Source organism: Serinus canaria, chromosome 20 (assembly GCF_022539315.1).
Source record: "Serinus canaria isolate serCan28SL12 chromosome 20, serCan2020, whole genome shotgun sequence".
NCBI lineage: Eukaryota > Metazoa > Chordata > Aves > Passeriformes > Fringillidae > Serinus > Serinus canaria.
The window spans coordinates 14036320-14059063 of record NC_066333.1 but is presented as its reverse complement, the minus strand read 5'-3'; the positions used below and the strand labels follow the sequence as shown (position 1 = coordinate 14059063).

At 50.0% G+C, this 22744-nt stretch overlaps 1 protein-coding gene across 1 annotated transcript; it reads right to left on the bottom strand.

Moving 5' to 3' along the window:
• Nucleotides 1–7330: 7330 nt before the first annotated feature.
• UBE2V1 (ubiquitin conjugating enzyme E2 V1) lies at nt 7331–21189 on the bottom strand. Its single transcript, XM_050981993.1, has 4 exons — nt 21112–21189; nt 11594–11742; nt 9423–9548; nt 7331–9137 (listed from the first exon to the last, which is right to left on the bottom strand). The coding sequence occupies exons 1-4, from the start codon at nt 21131–21133 to the stop codon at nt 8991–8993; spliced, it is 444 nt and encodes a 147-aa protein (XP_050837950.1). The 5' UTR covers nt 21134–21189; the 3' UTR covers nt 7331–8990.
• Between the last annotated feature and the right edge of the window lie 1555 nt (nt 21190–22744).

Sequence of the window (22744 nt, the reverse complement as noted above, 5' to 3'; positions counted from 1 at the left end):
TCCTTGGTGCCTCTGAGGTGCCATTCCCATGGGCACAGATGGATGCGGGACACTATAGCCCTGGATTAGGAATGAGCCTCTGGTTTAGAGATATTTATTTGCTTTTTATCATAATGGGAAAAAAATGCAACAGCAGATAGAAGAGGAAGGAAAAAACCCCAATCTGGGTCAGGATCTCACACTGGCTAGTTCACTTCACAGTTTAAGTAAATAGTTCTCATCCCAAAACCCTTCAGGGTCACATAAATGTGCCTCTTCACATGGAAGAGACTATTTTGATAGTAGCTGGGTGCCTGATGAATTTGCAACTTTCCCAAACTGTCGGTGTCTAGAATGTGACTCAGTTTTTCACAGTGAGATATAAAATCCTATCAATTAATCTAACTTTTATTGCACCTCTGGGGCATGAACGTGATGTTATTTAAACAAATGGTTCCCATTACCTTCAATTATTTTATAAATGTTTTTCAGTGATTTATAGGCTTCTATTAAATGGACAATATACTTCTGTGCTCCTCGAGGGGGTAAACAGTAATCTAAGGGCTTGGGTTTGCTGATCCTTTTTTCTTTCTCTCCTTCCTTTTCCACATGCATCAGAGGCTGCTTAATTGCCGGGGAGGTGGGGAAGAGCCCGGCCAGAGGCGGCTCTGCCGCTGCCCCAGCCCGCCTGCCCCTCCCGGGGGACCCTTCCACCCCCGGGGCCTCTCCCACCCTAAACCCTGCTGCTGCCACAACCCGGCATCCTCCCCGCAGCGCCTTGCAGCAGCAGCGGGGCTCCAGCCCGTGTGAAAGGGCCGGGGCTGGCTCCGGCAGGGCTGGCCGTGCTGGGGGCAAGGCACAGCTCTGCTGCTCAGGAAGGGACAGGCACTGAGCATCCTGCTCCTCTCATACAGCACTGAGGGACCTTCTCCTGCCTGGACTGGAGATATCCCTGCAGTGCCCCATGCTCTGGGGACACATGACACTGCCACCAGCAGCCAATCCTCCCCGTGCGAGGAGACCAACAGCCCCGAGCCCCAAAAAGGCTGGCACAAGGCCCGGACAACAAGTCACTTTTGCCAGCCCAGGCCCTTCTCCCACCATTTTTGTTCCAGGCTGGATTTGGGGAAGGCCAGGGGAGGGTCAGGGCAGCAGGATGCAGGGACAGGGACGGTGCAGAGCCCGCTTATCTGTGCGGGGTCACGCCGGGACGTGGTTCCTGGAGCAGTGACCCCGGCTGCCACCCCGGCCAGGACCCCATCCATCTCCCTGGCAGGCCTCAGCCAGCCTCCCTGCTAACCCTCAGCCCTGCACGCTGACAGACAGGACAGCAATTAAGGCCTCGCTGAACTAATTCACTTGAGCCTGTCCACATTTCAAACAGCTCTGGAGATAGGCTCTGTTTACAGAGCCTGCTGCCGTTTATTATTTTTTGGGGGGTGTTGCATGGAGTGGGGAGGGGAGATGACATTTGGGGAAGATAAATAGGGCAGAAGACCCTGTAAAGACAAAGGGCTGAGCAGGGCTGGCTCAGGCAGGGCTGCAGAGGGGCAGGCAGAGCATTTCCCAGCTCTGGCTGAGGACGGGCACAGCTCTGGGGCTGCTCCCAGCCTGGGCAGGACCTGCTCCAGCACTGGGGCTCTTGGATGTCCTCTGCTAGTGAGGATTAGGATCATTGACAGGCAGTCCCCAGCACAGCAGGGCCCCGGTTCCATGGGCACCCCTTTCCTCTCCAGCCTGTGGCACACCAGGCACACACGGAGGGAGCCACAGACACCCACACTTCCCTCCCTGGCACCTCTTTGGGACCTGGCACCTCTCTGCCAGGGAAATGGGCAGCCCTGAGCAAGCAGGAGAGCCCTGGCCCTCCCCTGCACAGGCAGGGAAGCTCAGCTCCTCTGGGGACATGGGAGAGGGCATGAGCTGCTGGGCTGGGGGCCACATGGGGGGCCTGTCCCAGCTCCCCAGGGCTCCCAGGGACCCTCAAACCCAGACCCTGCGCTGCCCCTCAGAGCCCTGCTCAGTGCAGTGTTACCGTCCTGTGCTCTCCAGAATCAAAGCCCAGTTTTCCCAAAAGGCTGATCCCCACCTCCCAGCCCAGGCTGCGTTTTCCAGCAGCCATCCCCCGATTTCTGCGGGGCACTGGGGGCACACGGAGCCCATTTGGCTGCTGGCAAACCCACCCGGGTATTTTCCTCGGCAAACAACTCCCTCAAAGCTGTTACACCACTGAAAATAGCTAATAAGGTTTTACTCAATTAAGCAGCACGAGGCCTCACAATGCTGATTGTCACTTTTTCCCTTTGCCACATCCCAGATGGGACTCATGGCCCTGCTCCGGACGGGCCGTGTGCCCGGGGGGCTGCAGAGGCACTGATGAATAATAATAATAATAATAAATACCTATACCTGCCCCTTTCCTTTGCTTAAATCAGGTCAGGTCTGGAAGACAAGAGCTCAGCCTGGGAGTGAGGGTTTGGGCGATACAAAGGGCAGTGTTGTCTGGAGGCTGGCCGGGAGTCAGCGCGGCGCTGTCCGGGCTGTTTGCACAGCAGCCACTCCGAAATCGGATTTCACTGCAGCAGCATCCAGTCTTCCTCGGGTTTCTGCAGATCTGGGCTCGGGTCTATTTCTTGCTGCAAGGTTATTAAAAACACTTGAACCTGAAACAGACTCATTGTGTCCACGCGTTTGCTGTTTATTATTATAAACAAGGGTGTCAGGGCCATTAAAAATAAATCAAAATGAGTAAAAAATGTGCAAGAAATACAAGGAAATGGAATGATTGAAAACACCCATCTCATCATCCAGGACTGACAATTCCCACTCACAGGAATGCCTCTGTGCTAGAGACAGGGGAAAATAACTTCTCATTTTTCTTTTCAGAAACCTGCATCCCTTTCTCAGCTGGGGATGCCGAGCTATGGGGAACAGAGAGGAGCAGATCCAACACCCAGCCCGGGGTTTGATGGCTCCTGGGCCCCGGCTGGGATCTGTGCTGGCACATGCCCACTCCCACCAAGGATGTGAGCCCTTGGTATGATTGAACTGTGGGAGCTGCAAACAGGGACAGGGCCCAGCCAGGGGCACACCCGGGGGCTGAGGGGCTGGGAAATGTCACTTCATCACACCCCTCCTTTCAGAGCATCTCAGCCACCTGACATTCCTAAAAATCCTTGAAAAGCAATGGGGGAAGCTGCATCCTGCTCTCCTTCACACCAGCACACATCCAGCACAGAGGTGTCACTGTCCACAACACTAAAAGCTGTCCTTGTGCAGTTACAATTGTTCCCCAGGTCAGACCTCCTGGCTCTGCCACGGGAGGTCACCAGCCAGGTGCCAGCCCAAGGCCTTGCTGATGGTGGGACAGCTGAGCCAAGGCACACGTCAGCAGGGCTGCTGGCCAGCTGATCCCATAATCTCATTAAAAACATCACTGGGAGATTCCCTGCTCCACACCCCGGGCAGTTCCACAGCCAGGTCTGGGGAAACCAAGGTGCTAAAATCTGATGAAAATGATGGAAAGTGTCAGAAGGGTCTTGTGGTAGTGGGAGACCACAGGGGTCACTTCCTGTCACTCTTGTTTGAACACCAAAGCTCATGGGTGGCATTAGGAATATTTTAGAAGAACCACACATCAAAACCCAACTTTTTTTAATGCATGTAATAATTTAAAACATGACTGCATGATGGAGTTAATGAAATGCTCTCCTTGTGTAGGTCTGCACAGACAAAAACCAAGCTCAAAACGAGTGGACAGTGCCCCTGCACAAGAAGAGACAGGTTTTTTGTTTGAAAGGGTTTTTGTTGTACTTTTGGGGCAAGGGGTGGGGAAGGGACACAGGACCCGGGACTGTGTTTTGCTGGGAAGCATGACGACATCCAGGGAAGGAAGGGAACACTCTCAGCCTTCTGGCCTAAATTATCTGCTAAGACAAATAATCAAATTCCTGGGACCACAGTGCTCTGGCGCCACGGAAGGCAGGGGAGGCCCAGCCCAGCTCGGAGCGAGCAGGTGGCAGCCGAGCCCGAGTGCGAGGCACAAACTCTGCTCTCTCCGAGGAGCAGCATCGCTCACAGGACCGTGGGAAGTTTTTAATGGCTCACTCAAGGCAAGGCCTCTAAAATGTTTATATTAATACGTACATGCTGGACAGCCACTCATTTGGTCTCAGCTGGAAACCAGTCCAAACAGCTGAGAAACATCTGGCCGCTAACCTTGGACAGCTTCTAATCTGGTAGCCCAGGGATTTAAGAGGTCTCTTCAGAGGGACAGAAGTTTGGCAGATCCTTGCTGAGAACTCTGTCCTGCTCTGGCTGTTCCTCTCTCCTGCTCCCTGCTCTGGGCTGACACGTACAGACCCCACCTCCAGCACCCACAGTGACTGCACAGACCTGCAGCTGGGCACCACACTGACTGGCAGGAGCACTCCTCAAGGTGTGGGACTGTCTGCTCCCCTGTCTCAAGGGGACACACAGCAGCTCGTTGCCAGCTCACCAGAGCAGGCATTTCTCCACCTCTCTGCCCCAGCCCACATGCACAGGACTGGGGCAGCTCTCCAGCCTCTCCTGGCTTGTCCTCCCTCTGCCTCACTTACAGCAAATCACTCCCAGAAAGTTCCCAGCACCAGGCAAACAAAAATCCTTTTCTCTAAAGATCTGCAGACCATGATCAAGACAATTAGGAACACGTGGTTTTAGAGCAGAGCAAGTAGGAGGGGAAATGGCCCCATTGTTTCTGATGAAGATGGCTCCAAAGTTTGCATCACTTTTCTTCTCAAAACTCCTGCTTGGTTGGCTTTTTCCTCCCAAACAATCTTCAGCTTTGGCCATCCTGAAACATCCTTTGGCAAGTGGACAGATAAAAGGTAAGACAACATAAAAGAATAGATGCTGGGCAATAGAGAGGGGAAAGAGACTTTTGGACCCTTTGACACTTACTCTCTCCTCCTATCACCCATCAAGGTTCTGCAGGGCTTTCTAGGCATGTCAGGGCAAAGCCACCAACAACCTGGCTCAGAAGGGAGAAAAACAGGACAGGGCCCACATTTCTGAAAACCCTTTGTAGGCTTTATTTAAAAGGAGATGAGGACGAAAAAAGGTGACAAGATGCTTGACAGATATAAAATGATGAGCATTCAGCTTAACTCCCTATCCTCAACATCTTCTTCTGCTCTTTACATTTTTGTGACAACAAATGTGGGAGACATCAGGGAAAATGTAAAGGCACAAGCACCAGGGATGTAGTACCAAGAAGGGAGGACAAGGAAGAAGATGCTCAACAAGAGCTAAAAAAGCGTCTTTCCTAGCAGAGGCCGAGCACGCTGGCTCTGGTCCAACAAAGCACTTAAGCATGTGCCTAAATTAAATTTGCCTTTACTGGGGCTCTTTGCAGGCTTCAGCACATTCTCCAGCAATGTGCTACAGCATGACCAGGGAAAACGAGGAGCTATTAAGGGACCTGAATCTCAGTCAGCAGCCAGGTTAGAGAGCGTTGGGAGAGCACATTAGCCAAGATTAATGCAACATGGCAATTCCACTGACAGGAGAACCCTTAGCCATCAGAAAAACCTTCTTAAACAGAAAATAGTAAGTAAAAAAGTTTAGATATTAAGATGATCACTATCAATTTCTCTTCAGCTTCTTTCAGCTTAAGGTAGGTAGAGCCTGATGCAGACATATTTACAGAACTGGAACTCCCCTGTTGCAGGGCATGTTGGTGCCAGCTTGAACACACATTGAACCCACTGTGCTGTTCCTTGGTGTAGCAAACACTGTCCTGCAGGAAAAGCACCCACCTCAGAGGCTAAATGGCCACCAACACCAAGGTAAGCCACCAACAGCTCCCACAGCCCTGGCAGTGCTCTGGCAAGGGAGCAGGAGCGCATTCCCTGCACAGCCTGGGGGTTTGGTGCCTCAGCTCGGGGCTCTCCCCTGCCCACACCCACCCCACAGCCCCACGGGGCTCAGGGCTCTGTGATGGAGCCCAGAGCTGCCCTTGGGCAGGGTCTGCCAGGGCCGAGGGGCACGGCTGCTCCTCCTGCTCCGTGTCCTTGTCCCACGCTGGGATGAACCACTGACACCACCAGTGTCTCAGAGAGCGGCTGAAGACAGCCTGGCTTCAGAACTGTTACTATAATGATAGTGGGAGACACTGAAATTCCAAATATAAAGCGTTGCACGGGGTTGTAAGAGAGCAGAAAGGGCACATTTAGGCACATACTCCATACACAGAGAGCACACAGAGAGCTTAATTCCAGCACCCCAAGAAGCAAACCACCATTAGTCTTTATTAACAATTCAGGTCTCCCTGTGGTGCTGGTGTTCCCCCAGCAAGAACGCCTGTCCAGCGGGACATTACCACACACAGGCGTCTGGAATGGAAGCGGCTGGGGATAAACACGAGAGTGGTTCCCACACGAGGCCGTGCCGTGTAACCCGAGCAGAGCAGCGGCGGAAAGCCTTGGGCAGCCTCGGGGCTCCCTCTGCCGTCCTGCTCTGCCCCGGCCCGAGCGGGCTCAGGGAGGTCCCAAACACGCACCAGCCACAACCTCCCAAGGAGGGCATGGGCACTCTGAAAAAGAGACAATCAAGCAGCCCACTGTAATTATCACGTTCTTCCAATGCCCATTTTCCACCTCTGACACCAAGCTATTTTAAATAAATACACACACAGAATTAGTATTAGTCTGTGTCTTCACAGGCACCCTCGGGCCTGCCCCAGGAGCCAGCAGTATTCATTCCAGCCCAGAAACCAGCAGCAAGTGTCACCAAGCATCACAAGCTCATTCCCTGTTTCATTCCCAGCCCAGGAAGAACCTTGTTTCAGCCCATCACTGCCCTGAACGCATCAGGACCTTCCAGCAATCTCCAGACACTTGACACTGGGAAAAGGCCAACATTCCACAGCCTTGTTTTTACCCAGACTGGGAGGAAAGCTCAGCTTGTGGCAGGGCATGTTGCAGGCAGATACTCTTCACTATCTGAGGAAAACACTGAGAATCTCAGGTTGTGAAACACTCCTTGACCTTGACAGACAGTGTGACATGCAGCTGCAGGGGGATTCCTTTTCCTCGGGACTCCAGCACAGCAAGGCCACGGCCCAACAGCCCCAGAAACCCTTGGCAGCCCCTGGGCCTCACCTGATGCTACCAACAGCCCAGGGGGCAGCCTGAGGCTGAAACCAAACCTACAGATGTCCTTGGCACAGCAGCAGCAGCTGGATAGAGACAATTGCCTTTCGCCACCAGTTTACAGTCTGCCAGCTAAACGTGATCTGTAGGAAGATGCTTCCAACAAATCAAGAATTCCATAAGGGATCAAAATTCTAAACATAAATACAATTAAAGCCTTCTAATATTAATGCACACTTTTTATTATATTAAAATCAGGCAATGGTCTGATACAATAAAAAGGCTGCTTATGGAATACTGTTATGTTAAACTTTCAGTACAGAGGATGTTAAATCCTTACAACTAATATTTTCCTCAGAAGTTAATGGAAACATCAATTGTTCATTGACTTGACAGCTGCTGCTTTAAAATGTGTTTATTTTTACTCTTTTCTTTTTTTCCTTATTTTTTCTTTTTTTTTTTTTACACAAACACTGAATTTTTCATAAAACTTAGGACACACTAGGTTGGTTTCCTGTAAGCTTGCATCCACATTGCAGCAGTTAGTGGTCCAGAAGAGTAAACCAGAAAAGGCAGTGATTTGCCAGGATGCAAAGCCAATCAAGGTCCTTAATCTGCTGTGCCACCGCTTCCCCAAAATCTTCACTGAAGAGATTTCTAAGACTTACAGAACCCTAATAAAATCTACCACCCAGATTTGATTTGTCTGTTGTTGTTACATCTCTAGAAGGGGCAAACGCAAGTGCAACATTTTGTTAATTAACATTCTTGGGTCAATCCAAAGCACCAAAACACAGTGATTTGAGGGTACCTGGAGTGTGCTCAGAATCTCTAGGTGCAGAGTCTCCCCACTGAAGTTTGGCAGCAGAAGGTTTGGGCAATCCTGGTAAATTACTGCTCTTTTCCCCACATCAAAGCCTATCTAAGAGCACGGCCGTGGCCAGCTTGGCGGTGTGGCAGCAGTGCTGGAGGGAAGGGAAAACCCACGCTTGCCAGCAGAACAGATACTCTTGTTTCCCAGGCTGGTGAAGACTAAATTTGTTGCAAAACCAAAACGATAAGCAGGAGGGAACAGGTCAAGTTATTGCCCCGATGCTCACCCCTGGGCCAAGGGTGAGAAGAGTCACCAAGAGGGGCAAAAAGAAAGCAGCACCCCCACTAAAAAGAGGGGAAGAGGGAAGAGATAAAAAGAACCCTGAATCCCTCACCCAAAGCTCACGCCACTGGTGAGGGAGACCAGGAAGAGAAATACAATCTATGCCTTGGCCAAAGGAAAGAAGGAAAGCTTGCCCCAGATTATCAGGGCATTTAAAAAAATAATAAAAACCCAAAAACGACCGCAGTCACATTCAGCCTTTACTAGAGCGAGCACAAAGGGAGGGATGACTGAGGTTAGCACACATCCCCAGTAGTAGTCCATACAGCCCAGTGCAGTACTGGAAGCAAAAACCTTTGTGTCTACTCTAATAAATAGCCCTGAGCTTCGACTCTATTGCAAAAGACAGAGAAAGAAAAAAATAACCCAGGCCAGACACACAGCAAGGTGATTGTGGGATGGATCCTTTCACAGTTAAGTTGGATGTGCCACACTGGTCTTGACAGTAATAAATTTAAATAGACTTTTCCTGATACCAGAAGTTCAGCTATGTGGACAGTGGTTACACGACAGGATTATTTGTTATAGCACAACTTATATTTCAAATGAAAAAAAAAATTAGTATCATTTACAGTATCTCAAGAAAAACTTCCTTTGAATGGGAACTTCCTTTCCAGTATTTTGAGGTCTACAAGATGCATCTAGAAAATTTACTACTGTGGAAAATGAAGACAGCTTAAATTGAATAAGGGGGGGCATGTTGTTGGTTTTTTTTTTTTTAATTAATTGCTGTAACATTGTCCTTCAGGTGGCTGAGGAAGTTTCATATTTTCTTTAGACATCATTAGACGCCGAAGCTCTTGCAGAACAACTTTGATACTATAAGAATTCTGCCATTTTGCTAGGACTGATATGGCTCTGGGGTCCACCTAAAACAGACAAAAAGACCATTCCTGTCAGAATTGGTGCACAGGTTACACTTAAGACCCCCCACCCCCAACTAAAGATCCCACATGAAATCTGAGTGGGAGAAATCAAAAGCAAGTGTTTTCCTAAAAGCATAATAAATCTCCACTTGTCCACTTCCCTTCTACCCCCTTTCCTTCTCCAACAGAGGGCACCACAAGCAATGAGGAGCTAAGCAAGCCACAAGTATAAACAAAGCACTGGAGTGCACAAAAAAAAATTAAAATGAATAAAAGCAGAAAACTTACCACTCCATTAGAACTATTTACTCCATTCATATTAATTTTTGTTACAAATCTTACAAATGGAGGTGCTTCTGGATACTTAGGCCCACATTCTATTTTAAGGCTGTATATTCTGTTTTCATAAATTGTCTGAGGGGGAAAAGAAAGGGGGAAACAATTACATCAGGCAGTTCAATAAGCATTTGGTTAAAGCAGTGGCTACTTTAGGAACGTGGGAACTACCAAAAGTGTGGGCAGTCTTGTAGATACTACACTGACTCCCTGTTTTGAGCTCATTTTACAATGTTCAGAGTATCACATGTTCCTGCAGGGTAATAATTCTGCTGGTCTTGGTGCATGGAGCAGGGAACAGCCCCGAGCTCCACGCAGGGCTCTGAGGTCTGTGGAACAGCCACCCCACACAGGGAGCTGGCACTGGAGCCTGGCTGGGCACAGCCAGGGCAGGTCAAGGTGCAGCTCTGACAGCGCCACTGCTTTTGAACAGCCCGTGCCAACGAGGTGACTCCTGGCTGTGGGACATCACTCACAGCTCGGGAATGCCACACCCCTGCAGGACAACTCAGGGCAGCAGCACACAGGAACTCCAGCTCTGCACAGCTGCTCCTTTTTCCCCCTGGAATCCAGCATAACATCCTCCCAACTGCTACTGCTTTCCACCCAGGGGGAAACAGGACTTAGCTTTTGTCCCCAGCCAGTATTTCCACATCCTACTAAGAACCAAAATGGTAATAGCTGAATATGAGCAGTGTTAAAAGGAGGACAGCAAACAAGAATGGCTGCAAGTCCCCAGGATGTCTCCCTACAATCTGCTGCCTTCAAGCAAGAAGCTCAAAAGAAGTCACAACATATCTGGCAAAAAGATCTGTATTCCTAAGTGTGTCAGAAAAACAGGAGAGGCAGAGCTGACTCCTCTGCTCTTATGGTCCTGTAGCCTTGGTTTGCAGCACGACAAGATCTGCAAACTTCCATCACTGCTGGCAAGGCTGCACGCTCCTGTTTGCACATTTCAATTCCTATTTAATTTTTTAAATTAGATTTCAAGGTTGTTTAAATTTTCCATAAACCCTAGGCACACAGTGAGCTTTCTTCACAGCCTTAATGTAGGCTCATTAGCACTCTCCTAATGTTCTAAAATCAAATGCTGTTCTAGAAAACAATTTGGGTACATCATAAACAAATGAAATGCTCGTGACTGGGGAGAGATTAGCAAAGGCAGACAACAAGTAAACAACACTTCTGGGTGAGACAGAAAACACTGCATGTATAATGCCTTCATAATACATGTTCTTGTACAACCTCGCTGTATGTCAAAAGAGGCAACTGACAGAATGGGAACACAGAGCAGGAACATGATTAAGGGTCTGTAAAGATTTTCATATAATGGCCCCTGGAATTACTGAGAAATGATACTGAGGCCAGCTGTAGAAGACATCTGCTATTGCAGGAAGGAGAATTGGCTACCTGCACTCCATCAAAGGATACTAAGGAAACAGAACAGTGAAACTGGAGACAACAGACAAGTTCTGGTTTTAGAACACAGGCACACATTCAACACACAATGAAGTCCTCAAGTTCACTACTAGAGTGTAAACCCACACTTTAGTGGGGCTGGGAATACAACAATACTCCCACAAAGACCAGCTGCATTATTAGATGCTGCTTTGGGAGAGGGCATTCAGAGAAGAGAATGAAATCACTAAAATTTGAGTTTCCTCAGTCAGCTGAAATTCTACAAGAGCTTATCAGTACTGCTGCAATAAACAGCACCTCCTAAACTGAACAGGAGCAGCAGAAAAACCAGCACAGAGCATCCCCTGGCACCTGCAGCAGCTCCATTTGTAACCTCACTAGCTGAGGGATTCTGAACCTTGCTGGATTCAAGGATACAGCACGTTAGAATTCTGGGATCTCGAAAGTTATGTCTTACTCAATCTGCAAATATAAAGCAGACAAGTAACAGAACTAACCAGAGAAAGGCACCAAAATATTTCAAATTATAAGCAAAAAGCCATATAGACACATGAAGCCCATTATTATAAAGAACTTCAACATAAATCACTTCCTAAAGTGTTTTTTGCTCATTTGCCTTTTGTTTATTTTCGACTTCAGTGGTGAGGTTAGGAGAAGGGGAAAAAATGTAACAGTACTATTCTAGTATTTAAGTGGATACTTACTCTTGGAGGCCCAATAATCATTCCTGTCCATCTCGTAAGTGTCATATCTTCATCATCTTCAAGGCCCCAGCTAACTGTTCCATCCCCTACTCCCTTCTGACCTTCTTCAAGTTCTTCCAAAAGACGAAAATTACGAGGAACTTTTACTCCTGAAACAATCAGAAAAATATTCTCAGTTGAGAAATCTTGTAAAGAAAAAAAGCTAGAGAAATTTCCCTGATGCTTGTGGTCATTCTACAGATCACATTTTGGGCAAAGCCATGAAAATACCACTTTTTGAATGACAATATTTCAATGTTACAAAAAAGCTATTCCCATATTTAGCTTGCATTTTACAAGCAAAATCAAGGTATCCCCAAATAAACATTCCAGAAGGCTGACAGGCCACATGTTACAGCAGGCAGTAAAATGAAAGGAAATCTCTGTTCCCTCAAAGGTAGACCCCGTACTATGGAGCTCTAATTAGCACTTGTCTATATGATTTATAGTATAAAAATTTAGAAGTTTCTACAGAATGACACCATGAGAGGCTTGACAGCAGTTGACTCACTCAGCTTTAAAAATACCTTTCAAAGCAAATAAAACTCTTTCATAACATTAGCAGGTTAATCTGAAGTTAATTGAAGTGGGCTTTGTCAGCAGCAATAGCATCCTTTGTACTTGTGACCTCCACCACCAACGAATTTCAGCACTTTGCAATTGCTGGCACATTTCTCCTCAAAACAGACAGCAAAACAGGGAGATTTCCTTCTCCCCATCACATTAATGGAAAACAATGGCACAGAGAGCTTTGGTGACACAGCCAAGGTCACACACCAAGCCTGGGTGAAGGAGGACCCTGAACTCAGGCCACACTGGGTCTCACTGCTCTTCAAAGTATCTCCACCCCAGGTACCAGAGAGCAGAACTGCACTCGAGCCCACTGCTGCTCCTCAGCCTGGGGTCTGTGTGCCAGCTTTTGGTGGTGGGGGGCTACAGGGCTGGCTCTGGTCAGAGGCTGCTGGAAGCTCCCCCCTTGTGTGTTGGAGGCAATCCTGGGCAGCTCCAGGATGGATTCACTGCTGGCCAAGGCCCAGGACATCAGCACTGCTGGCATAAAGTGTTTGGGAAGGGACAAAGTTACTGCACAGGAGCAGCTGGAGAGAGGAGTGAGACTATGCCAGAGGACAGCTGTGCAGACACCAAGGTCAGTGAAGTATCGATGGGCAGAGATGCCCCTGGGGAAGCAGAGATGCACCTGCAGCCCATGGACTAAATACAGAGGATCTAGTAGTTTTAAATTCTCCTTTAAATACATTAACGACCTAAGGAAACTTAATGGCAGAGATGATTTTGCTGCATAATCAGAGGTGTCCAAATTTCATTCACTACAAAGCATGCATCAAAGAAACCAAACCAGCAAATGACTAAAGAAAGTGGATACACATCTAATGTGATCATATCCAAGAAGATCCTGGGCAGCAGGGCCCAGGCACAGCTGCAGCAGCAGCCCAGAACTCCTCCAGCAGAGCGGTGCCAGCAGACACCAGACCTGTACTGGGAGAACCAGACCTCCCGCCCGGGAGCTGCTGAGCACCCCTGCCAAATCCCCTCCCAGTCAGACCCTGCTGCTTCCACGGCTGCTGAGCAACACCACTCTTTGGCTGTGAAAGGAAATGAGTCAGCTGGGGCTAGTAAAGCCATTGCCATGAGACTGCCCAAGCCCCAGACCCTGGGTGGCAATAGGACCTCCAGGGCACCACTGCCATGTCCCCTGCACGACAAACTCGAGCATAAACTCTCCCACAAAATCTTTAAGTTGTGAAGGGTGTATCCTGTGTGCCCCAGACACACAAGGGCTCAAGTCTGCCAGTCACACCTGAGCCATGACAGAGGAGCCACCCCTTTGTAATTCTATTCCCAACACTCTCCATGATGCAGTTTGGGGAGGCAGAGCAGCCCAGCTCCAACATCTGGGATAAGAGAGCTGGGGGACACAAGACACAGAGCATGAGTTGAAGGACAAGGTGCAACCTTTGCTTGCACACACCTCACCTATTTCCCTATTTTTGCTGCAGTGGATGCACAGGAGAGCTGCTGATGGGGAATGACGCACAGCTTAAGTGCTGTCTGGGCTCCAGCCCTGCCTGCTGGTGCCCTGGGGAAAAAGGGCCAGGGGAGAAGGGCAAACAGAAGGTCCTTCTGGAGGGAGCCCAGCAGCTCTTCCCCAGGGCAGGGAATGCCACAGAGGGAACCCTGTGGCTGTTAGCAGAACCCCAGCCAGAGCAGCCATCAGCTGGAGCCAGGGGAAGACCCGCCTGGAATGAGTCACATGAATGCCAAAAAATGCTCTCACTTCCACACCACAACATCACAATACTTAACAAACATCAGCTCAGTCCGTGCCTGCTCCTTAATAACATCACTTCATAGTTATCAGTGGTGCAAAGACAATTTACAGGTAGTTACTGAGACCAAGCTAAATAACCCAGCAGGAATTAGCTTTAGGGCAGAGAAAAGTATTGCCTGTCCACCCTTCCTCTGAGCATCAACTCTGAGTGATCCCTCTGAGCATCACACCCTGTCCACTGAGCCAAGCAGGAACCTTTAAGTGAGCGTGTAATTAAAAATGACATCACCACGGACATATTTGAGCAGCCACAACCAAGACTGAAAGGCAGCCTTAGTTCTGACATTTGCTACCCAGAGCTGGGCTTGGCTTTACAACCTTACGGGAAGAGAAGGCAACTTAATTGCTGAGCTCTCCCCAGATACAGCTGCTCTGATTCAGCATGAATCCAGCATGAATCAGAGCCATAAAAGAGTCACACAGGATTTCAGAGCTCTTTGGCCAGCGTGAGGTCTCCAGAGAGCTGGCGAGTCACACCGTGCAGGGACTCCTGGCACACGGAAATCGCTCACAGCAATGAGTGTTCATCCCACAGAACTGCTCCATGGGAGCTCTGCAGGGGCATCACGGCAAGGGGCTGCCCACAGGGAAGGACACAGATTTGAGTTTTATGCACTTCACGGAAAAGAAAATTATCATGGGCACATAACTGGAAATTTTACAAGAGATGACCCTGTCACACAGCATTGCTGCTTTCTTAACATGTTTTATCCCTATTCTAAAGGGTGTAACATGAAGGGCCACACCTCAGCTACCACAGAAGGTGCCAATTCAGCTCCCTCCCTACACATTCTCAGGAAGTTCATTCAACAGAAAGAGAATCACACATAATATTAATATAAAATATTACACCCATATGACCATAAATGCTTTATATAAATAAACTTCCCTTAAGCAAGGCAGAATAAAGATGAGATTCATCCTTCTGGTCAGTCTGAAAAGATGCACCAGGCCATTAAGGCAACCCCATCTCCTCCTCATTTGCAGGGGCCTGGAACACTCATGGTCTGCTACCACATCCTGCTGGGACCCAAACCTCACACAAACTTTATCACTTGTGATCATCCACAAACACATCACCACCATGCTTGCTGTCCACCAAGATTCCTAGGAAGTGGCCAGATCTGTCCTAGGCACACACAGTATTTGCCAAATAATGTCCATGCTGAAGCATGGCAGCTGCAGACTCAGGAGATGTCCTGTGCCCCCTGACAGCACCAGGAGTCTCTGGGGTTTCCTCCTTCCACCCCCCAATAAATACCTTGCATAACCCTCTCAGGGTAGCAATGGAGACTTCCTTGGCAGTAACCAAACCAACCTGTTTTTCTAAGAGCTCTTCATTTAACACAAGAAAGCCTAAATAAAGTGAGAGGCAATTAAAAAGTAATCAGCTTGTCTAAAGTACTTTCAGTTAGGCATTGTAATTTAGCCTTCACTATAGTTCAAGATGACTCTCAAGTAGCAGCTTCATTTGAAACATAAATATAGTAATAGCTCAGTAACTGCTTCACTTGTAGCTTGCCTAACCTCACAGAAATACTCCCAGATATGGAACTTAAAACCTATTTCAGAGCAAAAGGAGATATTCACTATTAATCAAAACAGCAAACCAGTGAAAGCTAAATCACAACTGTATTGACTAGGCAACCTGGTCAGAATTTCACTAAAGGAAGAACAGAATTATCCTGGATGACAGTCCAATGCCAGCTTGGACTTTTAAAGATCACAAAGCACTCTCAGATTTACCTTTCCATGCAGCACTACTAAAGATAAAGATACACAACTGAATGTGTCTTGCAACAAGTTTAAGAGTGATCTTATCAGGCTGAGATTTTTCTCGTCTTACTCGCTTTTCCATCTCTGTTTTCCTCAGTCACATAGCCAAAGCAATTTCACATCCAGACACCTCGTGAAGCTGAGAACAGCACTGTGAAACCAGGCAGGCCATGTGCCTTTGGGGGGAGATCCTCTCCTCCAATCCTCCTGATCAGTGGCAGCAGAACAAAAAATACACCTCTCAAAAACTTCAACAACCTGTTTCTCTCTCCTTTCTAAAGTGAGATTGAATGACAAGCATTTCTCTTCAGGACTAAAGCACAGGCATGGGGCAGACCTCAGCAAAGCACCCAGAAAATGGGGTTCTGAGGAGAGGAACTGTCTTTTACTGAAGGTATTTCCACATCTTCACTGTAACAAGCAACTTATCAAACTGGCTTTTCTGGACAATTTAAACTCTGCTTTCTATACTAGTTCCTGATTTACTGTAACTCAAGTGAGCTGAAATCCAACAGCTTTAAACACCCGTGTTACTCAATACATTAAAATGCTTTCTGTTGCTTGTTTCTGTGTATTTGATAGTCAGCCTTAATTACATCCTTTCCAGTCTGTGTTTCATGTCTTTGCATTGACTGCAGATAATGAATTGGACAGCTTATCCTTGCAGCACTGGGACAGGAAAAACACACAAGCCATTCCCTGTCACAATGGTATATAAAGTTTCTGAAGTGATAGAATACTTAAAACCAAATAAAAGGCTTTCAGCAATTGTCACAAAAGCTTTCAGGAGACAGGAACTTTGGATTTCTTGCACTGTCTTTCCAGTCACAATTTCCATTCTGATGATGCAGACAGGTACCAAGATATTTTGCAGACACAAAAATAACTTCCTGTGCACCTCAACAATTTGAAGTGTTTTCTGTTCTGTGCAAGCTTCAGCACTGGTTGTTATAAAAAGTGAACGAGGCCAAATTTCAGGGATAGAAAAAGGCTCTCATTTATTAAAACACAAGCCGGGGAGAACAGAGGACCCGGGATAAGCCCAGATCCCCACACAACAGCTCGAAGGAGGAACAAATGAACAGATCAGAACAGAAGCAAACTGCCCAGAACACAAAAAAAGCCCCAATGAACAGCAAACCCCCCCCTTTTTATAGGCATCCCTGCTCCAGGATTGGTGGGTTTTGGATCCGTGCACCGATTGGTGGAATTCGGGCACTTTGATTGGTCCTTATCGATGTTCATTTTGGACCAATCATTTCTCCAGGGCGTCGAGTGATTGGTTGGTGCTCCGGCCCAATCACTCTCGGGATTGTCCGCCCTCTGCCCCCACCAAGGCCTGGACTCCTTCCCTTCCCCACAGCAGATAACTCCCCCTTTTCCCTTCCCCACAGCAGATAACTCCCCCTTTTCCCTTCCCCACAGCAGATAGATAACTCCCCCTTTTCCCTTCCCCACAGCAGATAACTCCCCCTTTTCCCTTCCCCACAGCAGATAACTCCCCCTTTTCCCTTACCCCACAGCAGATAACTCCCCCTTTTCCCTTCCCCACAGCAGATAACTCCCCCTTTCCCTTCCCCACAGCAGATAACTCCCCCTTTTCCCTTCCCCACAGCAGATAACTCCCCCTTTTCCCTTCCCCCACAGCAGATAACTCCCCCTTTTCCCTTCCCCACAGCAGATAACTCCCCCTTTTCCCTTCCCCCACAGCAGATAACTCCCCCTTTTCCCTTCCCCACAGCAGATAACTCCCCCTTTTCCCTTCCCCACAGCAGATAACTCCCCATTCCCCAAACATTTTAACAACAAACTCCTAACACTGGTTCCACCTTTCAATCATTTAGGCAGGTTCCTTGGAAAGAGGTCACTAAAACATCAGTCTGAGGCTCCCAGGTACAGGCAGGGTCACACACAGCCCCAGGTGAAGGCACAGGCCCAGCTCATACCCAGGGGGATGGGACACAAACCATCAGTAACTGCAGCTCCACTTGCAGGATTTGAACAGCATCCTCACAACCTGAAAATCCCAACCTTCCCACCCTCACCAAATCTGTCAATGTTACACCTGCCAGGACCCTTACCTGTCTACATATTTACTACACTAATTAGTACTGTCCTCAGTCAGAATGCTGCTTTTCAAACATATTATATTATTTTTATCATTGAAGATGAACATATTCAATCCAGTATCATCTTGTGGGAGCACTGAACTATTTACCTTCCTATTCAATCGACTGCTTCTCTCTATTACAGTGCACAAAGCTCTGCAATAATCCACTCCTCTGACACTATTTCACGTGCTCTAACTGCCCATGTTATTGAAGAATGCAGAATTTCTCTTGCCTTGAGAATTCTCTTCAGTTACTTTTCCCCTACCCTTGAGTCTTTCACTTCATCCTCATCCTCTGAGATGAGGATGACTGCTGTCACTCCAAGGAGCCATCAAGGGGCACCGGCAGGGCAGGTGGTGCACCTGTATTGTACAACACTGCCACTGCCCCTCTCCTGTGCTTCTCACGAGCATCCCTTGGAGTGCACAGGGATGTTTCAGGGCTAGAAACAGTCACTTTTAATACACTGCACTAACCCCAAGGTCTGCTCTCCCCTCTTAGGAGCATTAAGCCGTGTGTACCAGCACTGTCACAGCCATACACCCAAGGACTGGTTCTTGTGCAGTTCTCCACCTTCCTCAGACTTGGAAAAACTTAGATCTGGGCAAACCATTTTACCACCCAGCATTTCCAGGCTGTTGGTAAACACAGTGCCTCACAGCCCTGCAACAGACCCACTACACTGAACGGTGAGAGAGAGTGGGTTAAGTCAGGTCATTAAACCTTTCCCAGGGTGAAAGTTACAGAAACACCATCCCCCAGGCCAGCACAGCTGGGTTTGACTCATTGTAAAACCCAAAACTGCAGGACAGCACCATGGTGCAAGGTCTGTCGTGCAACTGCAGCCCAGCCAGTGCAGAAGCCTCTGAGGAACCCCTGGATTCCTGCTGGATCACCTCTGGCAGCTGAGCATTCCTGCAGGACACCTCAGTCTGTGGGATGGACACGCACAGAGTGGAGCCACCTACCAACAGCCAAATTAAAACCATTAAAGCCAACCTTTTCTTTTGATTCACACAGTAATGGGGTGTGTGGGAAACTCACATCATCAGCAACACAGAATTCCCCTCTCTCAGTGGTACAGATGGACCCCCACATCCTAACATTCCTTCCAGGCTGAGGGTTGGGTTTTTCCCCCATTAATAATTTCTACCTGCTTAACAGATACAAATATCTAATCTACCTGCCTGTCTAATTGCCAGGACCAGCCCTATGACTTTTTTAGGTTACAGGGACATTTGTTACCACTTCTTCCTCAGTAGCTGCTTTTGAAGACAGATGAACATTTTTCATCTTCAATATGTGTTGAGGCTCCGTTGCTAAACCACCATGAACTCAAGATCTCACAAATATTACTGTGCTTTACAGACAAACACATTAAGACTCCACAAATCAAGTTTTAGCAAACTGTGCTTCCCAGAGTAGTGAAGGCAGTCCCAAGGCAGGTTCCCAAGCCCCCAGCGAGAGGTCAGCAGTGGACAGCGAGGTGCCACCTGCAGCCCCCTGCCTGTGCCAGGCCATGCCTTCCCTGCAGGGGCAGCAAGGACCCACACACCTGGCACTGCAGTGCCACTGCCAGCTCCCGGGCACTGGGCTGCCCTTGCCACCAGCACAGGAGGCTGTCCTTCCTTCCCCAGCACTGCAGAGTGCTCTGAGGGCAGCCCGTGAGCTCCAGCTCCAGCTGCCACCCACGGAGCCACCAGACAGTGCAGTGCTCCTGCAGCACGGCTCTGAAAGTCACCCCAGAGCAGCTGTGTGCCCACACTGCACGCTGTGGCCCTGCTGCCAGCACTGGGGACACGAGACAGCTGGGAACAAAACCCTGTCCCCTGTCACAAACCCAGGGGACAGGGGAACAATGCACCAGACACAACGTGGCCAGCAGGGGCCGGGTAACAACAGCCTGTCCCAAAGGCCTGTCACTGCAGCCCAGCCCCTTCCCACACAGTGCCCCTCCTTGAGCACCTAACAATTCTCTCAGAGCTGCACTGGCTTGAAAAGGAAAGTATTTGCCTTGTTCTTCCAGCCAAACACAAAGTGCAAAGTCAGCAGCTTGAAAGGATCATGGAGAACGCAGGGCAAGAGGAGAACGTGACCTAACAGGGGAAGAAGAGTCCCTTCCTCAAGCTACAGCTCCTGTGTCTTTACTCAGCACCTCATACAGACCTGTAACACAACTCTCAGGACAGCAACCACTGCACTTAATCAAGTTTTTATTAACTGATTAATATGAATTATGTGCGTTGTGATAGTTATCCTTAAAATGCAATGAGTGGGCATTGACAGAGAACTATCTGTACAAAAAGAACTCCAAAATACCTCTATTATATCCCCACCAGTCATGTTCTGGTGAGCACAGTCCAACTTTGGAGGGTACACTTTGGAAACAAGCACTACAGGGGCACATGTGAAACCCTCCATGCACTGGGAAAACAGGAAAATGAAACTGCCTCAACAGAAGTGATTCTGATTTACTCGATCTGCTGAAGTTCATTAGAGGATGTCAACAGAAAAAAAACCTCACTCCAAATCTAGTTGCAGTATTTTTGTTTAATATGTGATGATAAATGCAAAGGGAAAGTGTGTGTAACTACTTAAAGCTGGTGTGGAGCAGGTTTGAAGGGAATAGAAAATTCACTGCCTTTTTGGAGCACACACGTCCTGACAGGGGAGCTGCAGGCTTCCCGCGGAACACAGAGAGGCCAGGAGCCAAAAAGGCTCTAAAAGAGCCCGATTTCAGCCACGGAACTCCGGCCACAGCTGGGGACTGCCGACAGGAGGGCCCCGGGGCCAGCCCTGGCCGCACGGAACCGGCCGGGAGAGGAGCACGGCAGGAGACGAGCCCGAACGGCGTCCCGGGCTCCGGGGCCCGGCCCCGCCACGGGCTGCGGCCCGCCCGGCCCGGTTCCGGCGCGCCGGGACACGAGTCCCGCAGGGCCCGAGCGGCCCCGCTCACCTCCGGAGCCGCACCGGGGCCCCTCCCACCGCGAGCCCTCGGCAGCCCCAGGGGAGGAGCGGACGGGCCCGCCGGGACCCGCGGACGGGAGCGGGGACGGCTCCGGCTCCACCCCCGCCCCACCGGGCCCCGCTCGGGCCGCACCGCCGCCCTCTCCCCCCGGCCGCGGCCATCCCTCCGCCGGGCGCCTCCTGCCCCGCCTTCCCCGGCCGCGGCCCCGCGGGTGCCCCGGGGCGAGGCGGCCCCGGCGCGGCCCCGCCGCCCGGCCCGGCCCGGCCCCGCTCACCCGCGCCCGTGGTCGCCGCCATCTTGCGCCGCCGCCGCCGGCCCCGCCCCCGCCTGACGTCACCGCAACGCGGGAACTGCGGCCACGGGCGCGGGCGGGTGCGCTAAGGGGAGCTCGCGGCGGGGCGTGCCCGCGCGCGGAGCTCTGTGGTACACGCGCGGCGCTCCCGCGGCTCCGCGGCGCGGGCGGGCGTTATCGCCGCTCGGTGCAACCCCGGCCACCGGCCCCGGGACACCAGCGCCATGGCGGGCGTGTAACACCCCTTACACTCCGGCCCAGCTTCCCCCAGCCCGCTCCCTTCCGGTATAACGCGAAAAAAAAGTTAAATGGGAAGGAAATGAGTTCTGCTTCAGTGCGCTTTGCAACACACGCTCAGAAAACTAAGCCCCCAAAGAGTCTGTGAAAACAGCCAGAATAAGCACGAAGCAAAACGTTTTGGACACCCATGGCAGCTTCAGCCCCGTTCTGCAGTGAACCCAGCCTCGAGCAGCGACGGGAGCCATCGATTGTTCCTGGGAGCTGCCGTAACACAGCAACGCTGCTCTCAGTGCCTTTATTTCCCCAGCCGCGACTCACTGCAGCGGGGCGGGCACGGCCCGGCCGAAGGCAGCAGGAAGGAAAGAAAAGGCAGCAGGAAGAGACAGGACAAAGCAGCAGGGACAGGCAGCGAGAAGGAAAGAGGAAAAGGCAGCAGGAGAAGCAGCCAGGTGGCCCGAGAGCCCAGGGCCCCGGCAGCGTGGGCTGCTGTGGGTGCACGGTGGGTGGGGACTCCTTCCACACCCTCCCGACCAGCACTGCCCTCCAGCTTCCAGGCTGCCAAATCCTCAGGATCGCAGAGACAGGCACCACACCTGAGCCAAATCCGCCAGCTGGGATTTTGAGGCACTCTGCAGTAATTCTCTTCAGTTTAGTACAGCACAACACTTCCCTGTGCAGCCGTGTCCCCAGACTGCTCTGTCTGGGAGGCTTCTGCAGTGCCACGCTGCACCTAAGGGATCACCCCTGCTCCTGGCACGTACAGAGGGAATCTGTCCTGCTCCTGGGATGTGCGTAGGGATCACCCCTGCTCCTGGCACGTACAGAGGGAATCTGTCCTGCTCCTGGGATGTGGGTAGGGATCACCTCTGCTCCTGGCACGTACAGAGGGAATCTGTCCTGCTCCTGGCAGGTACAGAGGGAATCACCCCTGCTCCTGGGGTGCATGTGAGGGATCACAGCTGCTCCTCCAAGGCCCTCCTAACCACAAGATCCACTCATGGAGGGCATCTGCAGCCCTGGCAAAAGCTGGAGGCCTGAGAGTCCTTCTGAGGGTCCAGAGAGCAGGAGCCTGACCAGAGCTCTCAGTGGAGGTGAGACTGAAATCAGAGCTTTTAAAAGCATTTAAAAGCATTGAACTGAAATGCAGGCCAGCCATCCCTGAGGAGTTTAACAGGAGTGCCTTATTCTGCTTCAGCTCTAATCTGTTCCTAATCAACTTAAGACAAATTTTCTTAAGCCAGATTTACAGCTGTTAAGAAGGATCCACGCAGCCTTTTGCTCCAGAACTGCCATACTGATTTTGTGGGAGCATCCACGTCTCTGAAGGGGTGGAACAGGGACCTCGGGAGCCACAGCCACGTCGGGTGTGGGGTCA

What these genes read in the sequence shown, in the direction of transcription:
- UBE2V1 (XM_050981993.1), bottom strand. Translation starts at nt 21,133, where the DNA reads ATGGCGGCGACCACGGGCGCGG. An exon ending in GGCGGCGACCACGGGCGCGG is followed by an intron (nt 11,743 to 21,111) that starts GTGAGCGGGGCC and finishes TGATTGTTTCAG; the next exon opens with GAGTAAAAGTTCCTCGTAAT. An exon ending in TGATTATTGGGCCTCCAAGA is followed by an intron (nt 9,549 to 11,593) that starts GTAAGTATCCAC and finishes TTTCCCCCTCAG; the next exon opens with ACAATTTATGAAAACAGAAT.